The sequence below is a fragment of the Octopus sinensis genome, linkage group LG5 (genome assembly GCF_006345805.1).
Source record: "Octopus sinensis linkage group LG5, ASM634580v1, whole genome shotgun sequence".
Lineage (NCBI taxonomy): Eukaryota > Metazoa > Mollusca > Cephalopoda > Octopoda > Octopodidae > Octopus > Octopus sinensis.
In genome coordinates, this window is record NC_043001.1 from 132,956,643 (window position 1) to 132,974,931 (window position 18,289).

The window sequence follows — 18,289 nt, forward strand, 5'->3', positions numbered from 1 at the left end:
TTATTGTATACAGTGCTCAGGTACACCACAACTTGTCAGAAAGTGCATATAAAGTACATGCAGTAATGTAGAAATGTCTGGAAAGCGAAGAATGTATGAGTCAGATACATGCCTGTGTGTGTATGGAGGGGAGAAAATCAGGTGTAGTGTTGGCGAATCTCAGAAAGCATGGAAGTTTTGAAGGATGCAGTGCTCCGACAACTAACAACTGATGCCAGCAGTTTGTTCCATGTTTCAGCAACTCTCAGCGTGAAAAAATGTTTCCTGAAGTCATGGGAGCTGTGCTGTTTTCTGACTTTGTAAATATGTCCACGGGTGTTAAATGGGTGGAGTTTGAAAAGGTGCTCAGAGTTATTGTTTAAAAACATTTTATAAAAACTATAACACTGCTAATAAGCATGTCATTATTTCTGCACTTAGCTAAAATATGGAAGAAGGAGCCTAATTGGTTTTACTCCTTTGCTTACCATATTTCTGTTACAATCCAGTGCCTTTGTTACAATTAATTTTGAAAATAAGGTAGAATTTAAAATATTTTCGTCATTACTAAGATGGTGTTTGAAACAAATTAATATGAAATTTTGATTGAGAGTTTAATTTAGATTATCTTAAAACATGATACTCTTTACTCATTTACTCTTTTACTCTTTTATTTGTTTCAGTCATTTGACTGCGGCCATGCTGGAGCACCACCTTTAATCGAGCAACTCGACCCCGGGACTTATTCTTTTGTAAGCCCAGTACTTATTCTATCGGTCTCTTTTGCTGAACCGCTAAGTAACGGGGACATAAACACACCAGCTTCGGTTGTCAAGCAATGCTAGGAGGACAAACACAGACACACAAACACGCATACACATATATACACATATACAACGGGCTTCTATCAGTTTCTGTCTACCAAATCCACTCACAAGGCTTTGGTCGGCCCGAGGCTATAGTAGAAGACACTTGCCCAAGGTGCCACGCAGTGGGATTGAACCCAGAACCATGTGGTTGGTAAACAAGCTACTTACCACACAGCCACTCCTGTGCCTATAATGAGTGTATCATAAAAATAGGAGCAGTCTCGGGCAGGTTGGTATCAAAAGGTTTAATCAATTTCACCACTTTAGTGCTAATTATTTTATCAACCCTCACAAAAAATAATTAGTGGTCAAATGCTGGGGAGACATAGGTATAGCATTGGATTCAAACTCATGTTTTGCCACATAGAAATCACAATTCAAACATGTGCACAACTGAGATTTTATTCAATGAACGCCATTGTTCACATGATAGTTCAGTGGCCTGATTAGAACTTTCCATGAACGAGGCCTACAAATACAGCCAAATTGAGCACCGAAAATTCAGAATGTTTCAGGTCAAGTAGGGGTACACTGTCCTAGTAGTTATTTTCACTGCTGCATATTCAGTCTGGAATGATCAAAGAAGAAGACACACTATGGCGGAACTTCTAAAAAAGACATTTTGTACATTGTTTTATCTCTTTACACTCTTTTTACTCTTTTACTTGTTTCAGTCATTTGACTGCGGCCATGCTGGAGCACCGCCTTTTAATCGAGCGACTCAACCCCGGGACTTATTCTTTGTAAGCCCAGTACTTATTCTATCGGTTTCTTTTGCCGAACCGCTAAGTGACGGGGACATAAACACACCAGCATCGGTTGTCAAGCAATGCTAGGAGGACAAACACAGACACACAAACATATATATATATATACATATATACGACGGGCTTCTTTCAGTTTCCGTCTACCAAATCCACCCACTAGGCTTTGGTCGGTCCGAGGCTATAGTAGAAGACACTTGCCCAAGGTGCCACGCAGTGGGACTGAACCCGGAACCATGTGGTTGGTAAACAAGCTACTTACCACACAGCCACTCCTATGTTTCCATTAACTATATTGCAGGAACACCTTTCCTATTAATGTAACAAATAAATTATGTTCTTGTTACATAAACATTGGATCTAAAATATTGGTAGAAGTGGAGAAAATAGAGTTGTGGTTTTCATAATTTTCTTAGAATGGCAAGTTGGGGATCAACAATGATCAAGAATTTAGAGAACAAAACTAGTGTTCCATATGGGATCACATGCTATTAACCACTACATGTCAAAATGTAAAATGAAATTCCCAATTAGACAGAGGATAGCATATTTAGAACTATGAATTAACTATGTGCATGCAATAATTCTGTGTGGTCAGGACTCACATAGGCCAACAGAACTTGGTGAACCAAAAACGAACCAACTGATATGGCTGCTCTTGTCTAACATCTTGAAAGAAGCCCACATTGGATAATGTGATCACAGATACACTGTGTCTGAAAGAAAGATGGATGGATTATGGCAGAACACTTGATCTGTACATGGAGTGGGGCTAAATAACAACCATAAAGTTGAAAGGAATTGATTTCACCAAACTCAACTCACTCTTGAGACATACTATGGGAATATGTATTCACTGATTTCCCAATGTCCCAAAAGGGACATTTATTATTACTGATAACTAATTAAAAGTTTTTAAATGATTATACTTACTTCAATCAAGGGATATGAAATTTCATTATATATCTGTTCAGTTACAGAATCTCTATCATATGCTCCATCAAAAGTGAATATTTTAGGTGGGGACGACTCATCCGCGGGATTGTTAAGAATGCATTGTGCTCGAGTTGCATCAATCTTCACTACTGTTTTACAGTTGAGATTATTTTCCCTCTCGTTCATTGGACGACAGCGAACTATTACTTTCACACACTCAGCAGACATCTTGAATAGTATTTAACAGTGATAAGTCCTGAGAATAGAAAATACAAATATGTAAGAAGCTTATCAAGAGTGATTTCTTAGCTGCCACATGGCCACAAATTTTGAGGAAGAGATGTAGTCATGTCATTTTAAATATATATAGAGAGAGAGAGCAGTGAGGGAGAGAGAGACACACAACACATACATATATATCATCATCATCATCATTTGGCATCTGCTTTCCATACTGGCATGGGTTAGATGGTTTGACTGAAACTGGTAAGCCAGAAAGCTGCACCAAGTCCCAGTCTGATTTGGCATGGTTTCTATAGCTGGATGCCCTTCCTAACACCAACCACTCCAAGAATATAATGGGTGCTTTTTATGTGCCACCAAACATGATTATAATTTCACATATATACACATATATATATAGTGTAGACTGTTGGAAGAAAGAGTACTCAACAGCATAGTAGGCATCAATAATTATTTTATTTTGGTCAAGTCAGTTTCTTTCTGTGGTATATGGACAACTTCTGTCTTCTTTAGCTTTATTCTCATCCAAAAAGCTTGGCAATTTCTACAAATCAGAATGTTATAAGCTGCAGAACTCTATGTGAGTAATAAGAGCAGTACTGTCAGCAAACAGTAGCCCCTGGATGAGTTGCTTTAATGTCTTTATGTGGGACTGTAGTCACTTCAGGTTGAGCAGGTTGTCATCAAGGCAGTATCATAAGTAGGAAATGTTCTTTTCTGTGGCCCTTATGAGTATCATGCTGAAGAAGATTGTGATAAGAGTTGGTGTGAGAATGCAGCTTTGCTTTACAGCCTTTCCTGATAAGAAGGTCTCTGTGAGTTCATAGGCCATGATGATCTTCATGTATTAAGGGTTACTCATTTCAAGTCAGTGAATCATCTACCACAGACCATTCTTGCTCATTGTGTTGCATGCTATGATAAAAACAAGAAGCTTTATGTGCACTCTCTTGTCCTAACCACTTCAATTCCTGTTGGTTCTGAAATACCACTGATTCTTTAGAAGGTTTTCTTTTGCATTGACGGGCACCATCTGTTCAAAAGTACTTTTGTGAAACGTTTTTCCCCAGAAAAAGGGAGTAGTGTTACTCTCCATCCATGCAGCAGTTGGGTTTTTCTTCTTCATATACAGAGCGATAATAGTTGTATCACAGAGGTTCTACGTTAGCTTGCCTTGTTCCTTCCCAACAGCAATCAAAGAAGTTTAGTGTACAATGCCAGGTCGCTGTCCTTCAAAATATCTAGTGGGATTCCATCAATACCTACTACCTTTCCATTTTTCAGCAGCTTTTTGCTCCTGATAGTCTCTTCTAGATTTGGAATCTCAACCAATTCAATTTTTTCTGGCTACACACACACACACACACACACACATACATATTGCAGGTTCACTGTTGGCTGATGAGTACAATTAGAAAGGGCAGGCCTTTCCACAATGGCTGTAAGAGAAATTCTATTCTGAGTTCAGTTTCAATGCTGATACAGCATGGTCCTTCTTTCAATCCCTTTTATGGCCAACCTTAGATATATTCTTGAAGATACACTAATAAATGGCATGTCGTTGCACTCAGAAGCACTAATGACTGGTGATACACTAATGAATGGTGTGTCCTTGTGATTTGAAGCAAGAGCAGACCACTGGCAAAACTCAATATGACAGGCACCAAGAGATTTCTTCAGAGATCTCTTGTTTCAAACCTTCAATATTTCTCTGCTACATCGTCAGTAGCAACTTTTCCGTTCAGTAGAATCTCAAACAGATGATGACTTGCTATTCTGGATCCATTCCCTACCCAGCAGGTGGGTGACATCTGCCTGTTTGAAGACTTCGTAGTTTGTGATGAAGTCACTATAATGAATGTTGAAGATGGAGGAGAGGTAGTGAAGTGCACTCAATAAGTCGTCGAGGGAACAGACCAGATGGAAAACAACAGACAACAAGAAGTAGAAATTAGATGTCAAAGATGCAAAGAGCAATTCGTGCTTCTTCATCCCCCACTAACCCTCCTCTGTGATAAATGCCCCCAGCTCTTATATAACACCCATGACCTACACAACCTCCTCATGCACTGGAACCCTTTGCACTCATCAGGACAAAGAGGCTCAATCACTCGCAAGAGATTAATTACTCAGATACAAGTTAACGCTGCCAATGATGTCAAAGAAGTCAAAGATGGTGACAGTTGATAATTCACAACTCAGAGCAGTACAAAAAGAGCATACAACACTAACAAATAACTATTTCCTACCAATAAACACAGAAAAGGAAAATGTATAACAGTGCAAGGAAATAAAGACAAAATGAAGATAGGTGCAGGCGTGGCTTGTGTAGTAAGAAGCTTGCTTCCCAACCACATGATTCCAGGGCCAGTCCCTCTGCACAACACCTTGGACAAGTGTTTTCAACTATAGCCTCGGGCTGACCAAAGCCTGATGAGTGAATTTGGCAGACAGAAACTGAAAGAAGCCTGTTATATATATATGTATATATCTATGTGCATGTGTCTTTGTGTCTGTGTTTGTCCCCCACCACCACCATCACCACTTGACAACCGGTGTTGGTGTGTTTACATCCCTGTAACTTATATTTCAGCAAAAGAGACTGAGAGAATAAATACTAGGCTTTAAAAATAAGTCCTGGGGTTGATTTATTCGGCTAAAGCCCCTCAAGGTGGTGCTCCTGCATGGCCGCAGTCAAATGACTAAAATAAATAAAAGAATGAAAGAATATAGCAAAATTTCCAAAATAGCAACAAGATGTTGAAATTTTTGCTGTAACACTCTGATACGAGCCAGTTTCTGTAGTTTAGATTGAAAAATTTTAAGCGTATGAGAGTGTGTGTGAGAGAGAATCACCACCACCACCACCATCATTCATGTACAGAGTAGTTAACTCTCTTACTGCAAAGATCAGATATATCCACTCAAAATTTTATTATCCTTAACTGCAGAAAGCAGTGTCATATTTCAAACATTTTATTTATTTCTCTTTCTCTTTTTCTCTTTTACTTGTTTCAGTCATTTGACTGCGGCCATGCTGGAGTACCGCCTTTAGTCGAGCAAATCGACCCCAGGACTTATTCTTTGTAAGCCCAGTACTTATTCTATCGGTCTGTTTTGCCGAACCGCTAAGTGACGGGGACGTAAACACACCAGCATCGGTTGTCAAGCAATGCCAGGGGGACAAACACAGACACACAAACACACACATACATATATATATATACATATATATACGACAGGCTTCTTTCAGTTTCCGTCTACCAAATCCACTCACAAAGCATTGGTCGGCCCGGGGCTATAGCAGAAGACACTTGCCCAAGATGCCACACAGTGGGACTGAACCCGGAACCATGTGGTTGGTTAGCAAGCTACTTACCACACAGCCACTCCTGCGCCTATTTTTTTTTTTTTTTTTTTGAAAAATGTTAAGTTTATTAAGTTGCAGAAAATACCAATTTTTTTTTTGGTAGATATTCATTATAGGAATAACCATAAAATTTAATTTCGCTGTGAAAGAGTTAAAATTGGACTGATCGACTGGAAACTAACATAACCTAGCCGATACATACAGGGGAGGCAACTGTGTTAATACACGTATTAATACGAAGAAATTAAAGCTTACTTGGAGAAAAAGAGCTGTGAATGAAATAAGTTAGAGTAGTCGAACTGAAATTAGTTTAAATATTACAAATCTTTCAATATGCGAGAAATAAGAATGTAAACACGTTCTGTCTATGCTATTGATGTGTGAGTGTCTGTCTCCTACGATTTAGATTCCTAACTACTCCCACATTTTGCGATGCAGTTTAACCAAAACCGGGTATCTTATAGTCGTAATTCATATCGAGCCCTTCTGGGTATTAGCGCGCGTCTACGATGAGTCTACGATTTAAAAAATAATTTACCATAATTTTTTTTCCATTTTAACACATATTTTTTAAATGAAGGGGAGTAACTCTCTAAAAATGTCAACGATGAGTCAACGATTTAAAAAAAAATTTACCATAATTTTTTTTCCATTTCTAATGCATTTTTTGCTATTTTTTTGGCTATAACTCTCTAAAAATGCTTTATAGTTATTTCCCTTACAAACCCGAGCAACGCCGGGCGATACTGCTAGTTTATTCTAAATAACCAGAGTTACATTTTAGTTCAAATAATAACAACCACAGACCCCAATATTCAATTTATTCATTTTTTTCCAATTAATTTTGAAAATAATGAAGAATTTATTAGTCTCAAATTTTGGCACAATGCCAGCAAGTTCAGAGGAGGGGATAAGTTGACTACATCAAGCCCAGTGCTTTACTGGTACTTAGTTTATTGACCCTGAAAGGATGGAAGGCAAAGTCGACATCAGCCAGAATTTGAATTCACAACGTAAAGACAGAAAAAATACTGCAAAGCCAGATCACTGCCTTAAATGAAGAATTTATTAAAATAACTTTGTTATTATTAAGCTCGTGGTTGGAGCATAAATTCATTGAAATTTTGATAAAAGGTTTTAATTTAGATAATTTTAAAGCAGGAGGTTTGTATCATAGAACCGTGAGGGGTTTGGGAGGATTGGTATCAAAAGGGTTATATAGTTGCAAAGACAATGAAAGTTGGGTAGGGGTACAAAATTCCGCTTTTATTTATTTTTTTGCTGTCATAGGGCCTGCTAATTGCAGTCTAAAAACTACTGAGGCACATGGCTCAGGGATTAGAGCATTGGGATCACAATCATGAAGTAGTGAGTTTGATTCCCAGACCAAGCTGCATGTTGTGTTCTTGAGGAAGACACTTTTTTTCACGCTGTGAGTTGCTGAAACATGGAACAAACTGCCGGCATCAGTTGTTAGTTGTCGGAGCACTGCATCCTTCAAAACTTCCATGCTTTCTGAGATTCGCCAACACTACACCTGATTTTCTCCCCTCCATACACACGCAAGCATGTATCTGACTCATACATTGTTCGCTTTCCAGACATTTTTACATTACTGCATGTACTTTATATGCACTTTCTGACAAGCTGTGGTGCACCTGAGCACTGTATACAATAATTTCATTATTATTATTATTATTATTATTATTTCACTTTGCTCTAGTTCACTCAGGTGTAGAAATGAGTTGTAACATCACTAGTGCCAAGCTGTATCAGCCTTTGCTTTTCCCTTGCATAATGTCAGTGGCATGGAGAGGGAAAGTCGGTATGCATGGGCAACAGTGGGTCTTATATAAACAACCATGCTCGGACTTGTGCCTTGGGGGGGAAATTTCAAGGTGCAATCCCATTGTCATTCATGACCAAAGGTGGAGTGTCAAACAGTTAAGACGAAGCTGGCTTTTAAGGGAACAATGTTAAATGGATGCAATTTATAAATTTTCTACTGGATAGGACACCAGTTTTATTATAGGTATCTTTTCCGCAAAACTAGGTAAACTAAAGCATGTAGAATTCAGCATACAATAAAACAGGGGATTTGAACTCAAGGCTGATGAGCTGGTAGTCCAATACTTTATCCAATCAGTTGAAATGCTGACACTTCTACATGAACCTGTACAGAGAGATGCTGTAGAGTATTGTATTCATTATATACACTCATAGAAAAATACATTGATGTAATAATGACAGGAGCAATAATGAGAATGGCAACTCTTAAGTCTGCATAGAATTTATCAGATCCGAATCATATTTTCATATTATCATAAACAGTGTAAGTCAATACAGAAGAAAATAACAATAATGAATTTGATTTTTCTTGTTAAGAAGTGCTTAATCTAATAATTACTGAAAGCCAGAGAATAATGAGTCTAATTTAATAATTACTTACTGTTGTAACTAGATGCACAAATGAATCTTATCTTAATACCAACATGTTGTTGGATAGTAAGACAACTGTTTTTCCTACTGATTAAACAAACATCCAACAGAACCAAGATTTAAGTATTCTACTCTACTCATTGCTCTCTGTTATCATTGTGTTGAAAACTTACAGAAGTCTGGGTTGATAGGGTGTCTGGCTACCAATCAAAAGATAATTTGCCTCATGTCATATCATCAGCACTGTTTTTCATTTCCACCATCAAGACACCTAGCTCATTAACTCTCCCTGGTTTGATCCATCTGGTTGAAAATAATTATCATGAATTGAAATAGCTCAGTGTTGCAATCAGTAGGGACACTGTATAATTAATTGATACTTTGCTAGCTAGTGATTCAAACATCGATTCCTACTTATAGACCTAATTGATGATGGAGGTTTTCACACCATACAATACTTAAATAATTTAATTACCACTGTATATTTCATGAGTTAAAGAGGATTGCTTCCACATGGTGGCTTGATCTATTAGAAAAGGAAGCTAAATCTCCTTCAAAACAAACCCTATGATCTTAAAATGGACACATTAATCATAGATACACTGTGTATAAGAAGTTAGGATAACCAGAGCTAGGATTTTGACTCTAGGTCTTCTTGATCAGGGCTGACCTGGAATAAACAACTGTCTTTCTTTTTTTGCTTTTATTTTCACAATGGCCACAGGACTAAAGTGTTAGATTTCTGACAACTTGTCACAAGTTCAAACTTAACTATAACTGTGTTGTGTTCCAGGTTGAAACTCATAGTTCTTGCTTAGCTCACCTAGCATAACTGACAATACAGATATCATTCCTACATCATTAAGTAACTAGTAGGAAGAAAACCATCACTTAGCTCTTAAAAATACTAGCTCCAACCTAAGTCATCCCATCCACCACGAAGTCCAATCCTTGTTGCAGTGTGGCAGCTTATGTACCTCTGTGATTCTGAGAGTCATACCAATGGAAAATAAGTTTCTGGTAGGGCCTCCCATGCTGAACAGGTCAATGGATAGAGGCCAGACTAATATGGACCACCTTTTCCCAGAGGTAAAAAGGGGTTTGTGCAGGGCCATCACCCTACTTAGAAAAATGCAAAGTCACAGAAGCATCAATAACAATTCAAAACAAAGAACACCTCAGAGAGGAGTATCTTTCTTCGGGGAAACAAATGATGCAATGCAACAAAATCAGAAAGGAAGCTGCAAGACTGACTCCCCTTATGACCACTAGGTGAAACATCAAAACTGTACCCTAACCTAGAACCCATAAGGGAGCTGGAAAGGGGGAAACCCCCAAAAATTGCTTAAGATAGGATACTGAAGCAAAGCTGAATAAGCAGGGATCTACCTGGAAAAAAGTAGAACAGAAAAGACAGTCCAGAATTAGTGGCTGTGTGGTAAGTAGCTTGTTTACCAACCACATGGTTCCAGGTTCAGTCCCACTACGTGGCACCTTGGGCAAGTAACTTCTACTATAGCCTCAGGCCGACCAAAGCCTTGTGAGTGGATTTGGAAGACGGAAACTGAAAGAAGCCTGTCGTATATATGTATGCGTGTGTGTGTTTGTGTGTCTGTGTTTGTCCCCCTAGCATTGCTTGACAACCGATGCTGGTGTGTTTATGTCCCCGTTACTTAGCGGTTCAGAAAAAGAGACCGATAGAAAAAGTACTGGGCTTACAAAAGAATAAGTCCCGAGGTCGAGTTCTCGATTAAAGGCGGTGCTCCAGCATGGCCGCAGTCAAATGACTGAAACAAGTAAAAGAGTATAGAAAAGTCACGGATAGTCTACGCTCCATAGGGAGCTGAGACCTTCAAAAGCCATCACACCCACACTAGCATGAGAAATGGACACAAAACAACTGCTAAAAATGAATTACTGTTGGTGTGAATTAACCCAGTTGACTTACTGAACCTTCTCCCTCTGCTGTTTCTAGCTCTTTCTTGTGACACTTAGTTTTCTTGTATAACAACCCAACTCTAACTCGGGTGAGGGGTCTTTTTCTTGTGAGTTACTTGGTGAGCTCTTTACTGCTGGTGTCACAAGAAAAAGCACCCAGTACACTCTGTAAAGTAGATGGGGCATCCAGCTATAGAAACCATGCCAAAACAGCTTGGCACAATGCTCTGGCTCACCAGCTCCTCTCAAACCATCCAACCATGTTAGCATCATCATCATCATCATCATCATCGTTTAACGTCTGTTCTCCATGCTAGCATGGGTTGGACAGTTCGACCGGGGATCTGGGAAGCCAGGAGGCTGCACCAGGCTCCGGTCTTATCTGGCAATGTTTCTACAGCTGGATGCCCTTCCTAACGCCAACCACTCCGTGAGTGTAGTGGATGCTTTTTACGTGCCACCTGCACTGGAGCCAGGCGAGGCTGGCATCGGCCACGGTCGGATTGGTGCATTTTACGTGCCACCTGCACGGAAGCCAGTCGAGGCGGCACTATGAAAAAGAAATTGTTAAATAATGCTGCTACTGATGATGATGATGATGAGGAGGAGGAGGAGGAGGAGGATATACCAAAAAATTAACATTTCAAAATTTGCTACAATGGTAAATGTAAATTGAATTGTCACACTCATCAATTGTAAAATTTTCCGTGCAAGGACAACAAACTAAACAAATCTGTAACTCATCAATCATATCACCTTTGTCCAGAGAAAAAAACAAAAAATAAAAACTTCCAGTCTTTCTTTCAGAATTCTATAAAGACTCTAACCTTCAGATATGGCTTTAAACAATGCACAAGGTCATATATATCAGAGCTTAAATTTCACTATTCATGATGCATGTTAATTCACCATGAACACATTAATGTATTATATATATATATTGATCTTACTCATTAATTTAATCACAAATCTTAATGGAAAACTTTTGTTATATCCCTGGTGGCATTGCCAGATAAGACTGGAGCCTGGTGCAGCCTTCTGGCTTCCCAGATCCCCGGTCGAACCGTCCAACCCATGCTAGCATGGAGAACGGACGTTAAACGATGATGATGATGATGATGATGATATATATATATATATATATATATATATATATATATATACACATATATACACACACACGTATATATAATATAGTCCTGGTATATTGTATCTGTATAGTTTTCTCTGGAAGTATTGATTGACAATTCTCTTCTTCAGATAATAACTGATATTATTAATTCTGCTTTCAACATTAATCTTCCAATTGATCCATTTCAAACTACAGCCAGCCTTTCTATACAGAATATATACTGTAACATGTACATAAATAAGATAAATAGGCGCAGGAGTGGCTGTGTGGTAAGTAGCTTGCTAACCAACCACATGGTTCCGGGTTCAGTCCCACTGCGTGGCATCTTGGACAAGTGTCTTCTACTATAGCCTCGGGCCGACCAAAGCCTTGTGAGTGGATTTGGTAGACGGAAACTGAAAGAAGCCTGTCGTATATATGTATATATATATATATATATGTATGTGTGTGTGTGTGTTTGTCCCCCAAACATTGCTTGACAACCGATGCTGGTGTGTTTACGTCCCCGTCACTTAGCGGTTCGGCAAAAGAGACCGATAGAATAAGTACTGGGCTTACAAAGAATAAGTGCCGGGGTCGATTTGCTCGACTAAAAGCGGTGCTCCAGCATGGCCGCAGTCAAATGACTGAAACAAGTAAAAGAGTAAAGAGTAAGAGTAAATAAATCAATCTATGCAAATATTTTTCATAAGAATATATTTCGCTTCCCTTCTCTCACTCTCTCCATCCTAATGCACTTTTCTCACTTGCTACCCAGAACCATCTCACTTGTTAGCCATTCTTCACCTATTAATATTGTTCACCACATCCACGTGTTACAGTGTCCATTCCCCGCCATCCTCCAGAGTAATGCTTTTTCCATTTGTCTGTTGAGGCCATGAGAAATGTTTCTATGTTGTGAGTGAACTTGATGAATGGAAGCTGAAGCAAGTCCATTATATATATATATATCAGTGACGTATGATGGTTGTGGTATTGGGTGTTCTTCCACACCCAATGCCACCAGGGATATAACAAAAGTTTTCCATTAAGATTTGTGATTAAATTAATGAGTAAGATCAATATTTATAATGAATTTGCCATTTTTGGATGAGTGTGCAGTACACACCTAGCACACCTGGAATATACACCCCTGAAATATATATATATATAATATATATATATATACGATGGGCTTCTTTCAGTTTCTATTTACCAAATCCACTCACAAGGCTTTATATATATATATATTTATATATATATATATATATATATATATATATATATATATACATATATACGATGGGCTTCTTTCAGTTTCTATCTACCAAATCCACTCACAAGGCTTTGGTCGGCCCGAGGCTATAGTAAAAGACACTTGCCCAAGGTGCTATGCAGTGGGACTGAACCTGGAACCATGTGGTTCGTAAGCAAGCTACTTACCACACAGTCACTCCTACACCTATGTATATATATATATTAACTGAAACTATCCATACACACACACATACTTCCATGTTAGAAAACAATGGAGCCTAATAACTTATCTCTCTTCATGCACTACACCAGTTTATCTTTGTACTCCATTCCTGCAACTACCTGAACAGGGCATCTCTCTTCTCTCCCTCTGTCAGAGGTATCATCATTACTATACCCTACTGCTAGCATCCCTGTAGCCTCTCCCAACTTCTGCAACCCTCTCCCTCAACCCTTCCCCAATTTTGACAGATGTAACCTATTTCTTTATTACCCACAAGGGGCTAAACACAGAGGGGACAAACAAGGACAGACATAGGTATTAAGTCGATTACATCGACCCCAGTGCGTAACTGGTACTTAATTTATCGACCCCGAAAGGATGAAAGGCAAAGTCGACCTCGGCGGAATTTGAACTCACAACGTAACGCAGACGAAATACCGCTAAGCATTTCGCCCGGCGTGCAAACGTTTCTGCCAGCTCGGCACCTTGACAGATGTAACCTAACACCCTCTCCTACTTCCCCTATCTCTTACCCCATACACTCTTACAAAACCCCTACTCACCCCACCCACTACTGGTCATGCTCCTGCTACTTGAGGTGCCACCTGAACACTCCATCGCTGCTGCTTATCTCCTTGGAGATACCTCTAATTCATTCTCACTCTGTCCCCTAAATGTGTGTAGTTATGTACTTCTCTACAACTATAACCTGCTCTATCCAAACAGTCTTCCCTCATAACCTTAACCCCCAACTAATACATGGTAACAGCACTCACCCTCCCTGGGTTTCTTGACTTGGGAGCTATATGGTGACCTCAATAGTACCAGTGGCAGGAAGACAAGCACCTAATACACACTGTAAAGTGGTTGGCATTAGGACAAGCACCCAGCCATAGAAACCATGCCAATGTAGACACTGGAGCACAATGTAGTCCTTTGAATCATCAGATCCTTGTCATACAGTTCAACCCATGCCAGCATGGAACAAAGATATTAAATGATGATGATGGTGGTGGTGATGGTGATGGTGGTGGTGGTGGTGGTGGTGGTGGTGGTGGTGGTTAATCCACTTTTTACTTTGAGTGAAAGTTTTAGGTTTATTTGTTTGCTCAGAAGGAGCCAAAAGAAATGGATCAAGTAGGGCAGTAGGTAGGTTTATTTGTTCAAGAAAAAGCTTTAAAAATGCTTTTAGTAGATGGAAGCTTAATAATAATAATTATAATGATATTATTGTATACAGTGCTCAGGTGCACCACAACTTGTCAGAAAGTGCATATAAAGTACATGCAGTAATGTACAAATGTCTGGAAAGCGAACAATGTATGAGTCAGATACATGCTTGTGTGTGTATAGGGGGGAGAAAATCAGGTGTAGTGTTGGCGAATCTCAGAAAGCATGGAAGTTTTGAAGGATGCAGTACTCCAATGAAGCCTGTCATATGTATGAGAGAGAGAGAGAGATAGAGAGAGAGAGAGAGTGTGTGTGTGTGTGTATATATGTTTGTGTTTCTCTGAAAATCCCTGAGCAACAAGCAGTGATGTTGTTTCCATTTCCCTTGTCAACAAATCACCCCGTAGCTTTGCACATTTAAAGATATGTGGAATAATACATACATTATTTGAAAAACCAGTTAGGGGTTTGCAGTAGGAAGGGTATCAAGTTATAAAACAATGCCTCAACAATATATCTGTCTAACCCATACTAGCATGGAAAAACAGAAGTAAAACTAAACATGCAAAAAGCTTTAGAATTATTTACATAAAGGGAGCATAAGGTAGTAAAATGGCAGAATCATTGGCATGTCAGAAAAATGCTTAGCAAAATTTCTTCTGGCTTTTTACGTTCTGAGTTCAAAGTCAGCAATGGTCAACTTTGCCTTTCAGAGTTGATAAAATACATACCATTATAGCACTAGAGTTGTTGTAACTGACTTATACCCTCTTCTTAAAATTGCTGGCATTACTCTTTTACTTGTTTCAGTCATTTGTCTGTGGCCATGCTGGAGCACCACCTTTAGTCGAGCAAATCGACCCCAGGACTTATTCTTTGTAAGCCTAGTACTTATTCTATCGGTCTCTTTTGCCGAACCGCTAAGTTACGGGGACGTAAACACACCAGCATCGGTTGTCAAGCGATGTTGTGGGGGACAAACACAGACACACAAACATATACATGCATACATACATACATACATATATATATATATACATATATATGACGGGGTTCTTTCAGTTTCCGTCTATCAAATCCACTCACAAGGCTTTAGTCGACCCAGGCAGAACCGGCGAGCTGGCAGAAACGTTAGCACGCCGGGCGAAATGCGTAGCTGTATTTCGTCTGTCGTTACGTTCCAAGTTCAAATTCCACCGAGGTCGACTTTGCCTTTCATCCTTTCGGGGTCGATAAATTAAGTACCAGTTATGCACTGGGGTCAATGTAATCGACTTAATCCCTTTGTCTGTCCTTGTTTGTCCCCTCTGTGTTTAGCCCCTTGTGGGTAGTAAAGAAATATATAATAGAAGACACTTACCCAAGGTGTCACGCAGTGGGACTGAACCCGGAACCATGTGGTTTGTAAGTAAGCTACTTACCACACAGCCACTCCCAAACCAGATTTCATATTTAGTTGACAAGAAATTTATCCTTTCATGTAAACAAGAACCTTGTTACACCCATGCCAACCTCCTTTGCTTGCGAAGACATGTTGGGGCAAGTGAAATCGGAATCGAAATTGAACCAATCCTATGACTGGCACCCGGCAGATGCCAGGACCCCTGGACTGGTGGTACGTAAAAAGCACTATCCGAATCATGGCCGATGCCAGCGCCGCCTCGACTGGCTTCCATGCCGGTGGCACGTAAAATGCACCAATCCGACCGTGGCCGTTGCCAGCCTCACCTGGCACCTGTGCGGGTGGCACGTAAAAAGCACCCACTACACTCACGGAGTGGTTGGCGTTAGGAAGGGCATCCAACTGTAGAAACATTGCCAGATAAGACTGGAGCATGGTGCAGCCTTCTGGCTTCCTAGATCCCCGGTCGAACCGTCCAACCCATGCTAGCATGGAGAACGGACGTTAAACGATGATGATGATGATGAACATAATACCAAACATTAAATTTCTAAAAAAACACAGAAGTGTCTTCGTGGTTAAGGAGTTTACTTCCCAAACAACATGGTTTGGTATTCAGTTCCACTGCATGACACCTTGAGCAAGCATTTGAATTCAGAAAGTAAAGCCAGAAAAAATACCACTAAGCATTTTCTCCAGTATACTAACAATTCTACTGGCTCACTGCAATAATAATAATGATGACAATGGTCCTTTCTTGAATAGGTATAAGGCCAGAAATTTTAGGAAAGAGGGTTAGTTGATTACATCAATTGCAGTGCTCAATTGGTACTTATTTTATCAACTCCAAAAGGGTGAAGGGAAGACTCAACTTCAGTGGAATTTGAACACAGAATGTGGCCAGCACACCACCTTCATCATCATCGTTTAGCGTCCGTTTTCCATGCTAGCATGGGTTGGACAGTTCAACTGGGGTAATAATAATAATAATAATAATAATAACAATAATAATAATAATAATAATAATAATAATAATAATAATAATATAATAATAACAATAACAATAATAATAATAATAATAATAATAATAATAATAACAATAATAATAAACCCCAAAATGGCAGAAATTCAAAAGATAGTGCTCATGGGAACTGCTCATATCCTACGCAAAATACTCTCTATGTAATCCCAAGGTTTAAAACAAACTTTTTTTTTTTAAGTATTAGACATTCACTAGTACAACACCAAAAAAAAATATATATATATATATGGCACACTAGGCATAACAACAATGTGAACTTCCAACCTGTTGTCTCTTGAGGTCTCTGGGTGAGACTTGGAGCCAACTTGTACAGACATAAAGCAAAAGTCAAACATAGAATAATAATAATAATGATTATATATAACTGATTGGAAGTGTTATCATGTACATTGTTTCATCTTGGTAAAAATAGATGGGCTACAGCAAATATTCTGCTCAATACCACAGATTTGCTTGTCAGTTGTTTGACCATAACCAGTTGAGCATGTCCCTTAGTGGCTGATGATATGTGCATCTCTGATCACGAGCAGAAGTAGTGGGGGAGCATCATAGCCATGTGTTGAGAGGGATTCTTTGGGGTTTGAATAATTCACCTCTGGAAACATGGATGTTTCGTTCAAAATCCTTAAACAACCCTTATCAAGGACCTTTTGAGCGGGACGGGCAACTTGACCAGAAGAAAATTCTAACTGGGCCCCACCTGCAAGGTCATGCACTGTTTATCTTGATATGAGATTACCATGTCACGCACAACTGGTTGTGATGCATGTGCCTGGTGTACCCTTATCAGACAGGTAGTCTTGATGAGTATACTGGGCTTTGTATATTTTACCCCAGTGTCACTTTGATGGCACGCACTGCTCTCTCACTCAATAATAATAATAATAATAATAATAATAATAATAAATGCTCTGGTGGTAGTACCAAGCAGTGGCTTTCATGTCTTCTGATTGTAACTTACTGACAGTGTCTTAGCAAAATAACTATTATATTTCCCTTCCCATACATCATTAACACTTCTCTCTCCATCTTTTTCTCTTGCACTTTGCCTTTCCCTTCAACTAATCATGACAACGTAACGCATTTCAGCTCTAGCATATTAATATATAGATGATGATAATGATTTCAAATTTTTGCACAAAACCAGAGTTGTTGGGAAGAGATTAGTTGTTTACCTGAACTCCAGTACTTGATCAGTGCTTTATTTTGTTGACCCCAAAAGGATGAAAGACAAAAGTGACCCCAACAGAATTTTAAACTCAAAATGTAATCATCATTATCATCGTTTAACGTCCGTTTTCCGCGCTAGCACGGGTTGGACGGTTTGACCAGGGTCTGGGAAGCCAGGGGCTGCACCAGGCTCCAGTCTGATCTGGCAGAGATTCTACAGCTGGATGCCCTTCCTAACGCCAATCACTCCACGAGTGTAGTGGGTGCTTTTTACGTGCCACCTGCACAGGTGCCAGGGGGGTCCGGCATCGGCCACGATCGGTTGGAGCTTTTAACGTGCCTACCACTAAAATGATTTTTTTTTCATTAGTTTTAG

The 18,289-nt window shown here is 39.4% G+C and overlaps 1 protein-coding gene across 1 annotated transcript in view; it reads right to left on the reverse strand.

The window, feature by feature from the left end:
• The window catches only part of LOC115212278 (osmotic avoidance abnormal protein 3-like), a 907,318-nt gene that overhangs the window by 886,487 nt on the left and 2,542 nt on the right, over positions 1-18,289 (reverse strand). The window contains exon 2 of the mRNA XM_036503083.1: positions 2,546-2,804. Within this exon, the coding sequence (XP_036358976.1) occupies positions 2,546-2,776 (231 nt within the window). The 5' untranslated portion in view covers positions 2,777-2,804. The remainder of the gene's footprint in view (positions 1-2,545; positions 2,805-18,289) is intronic.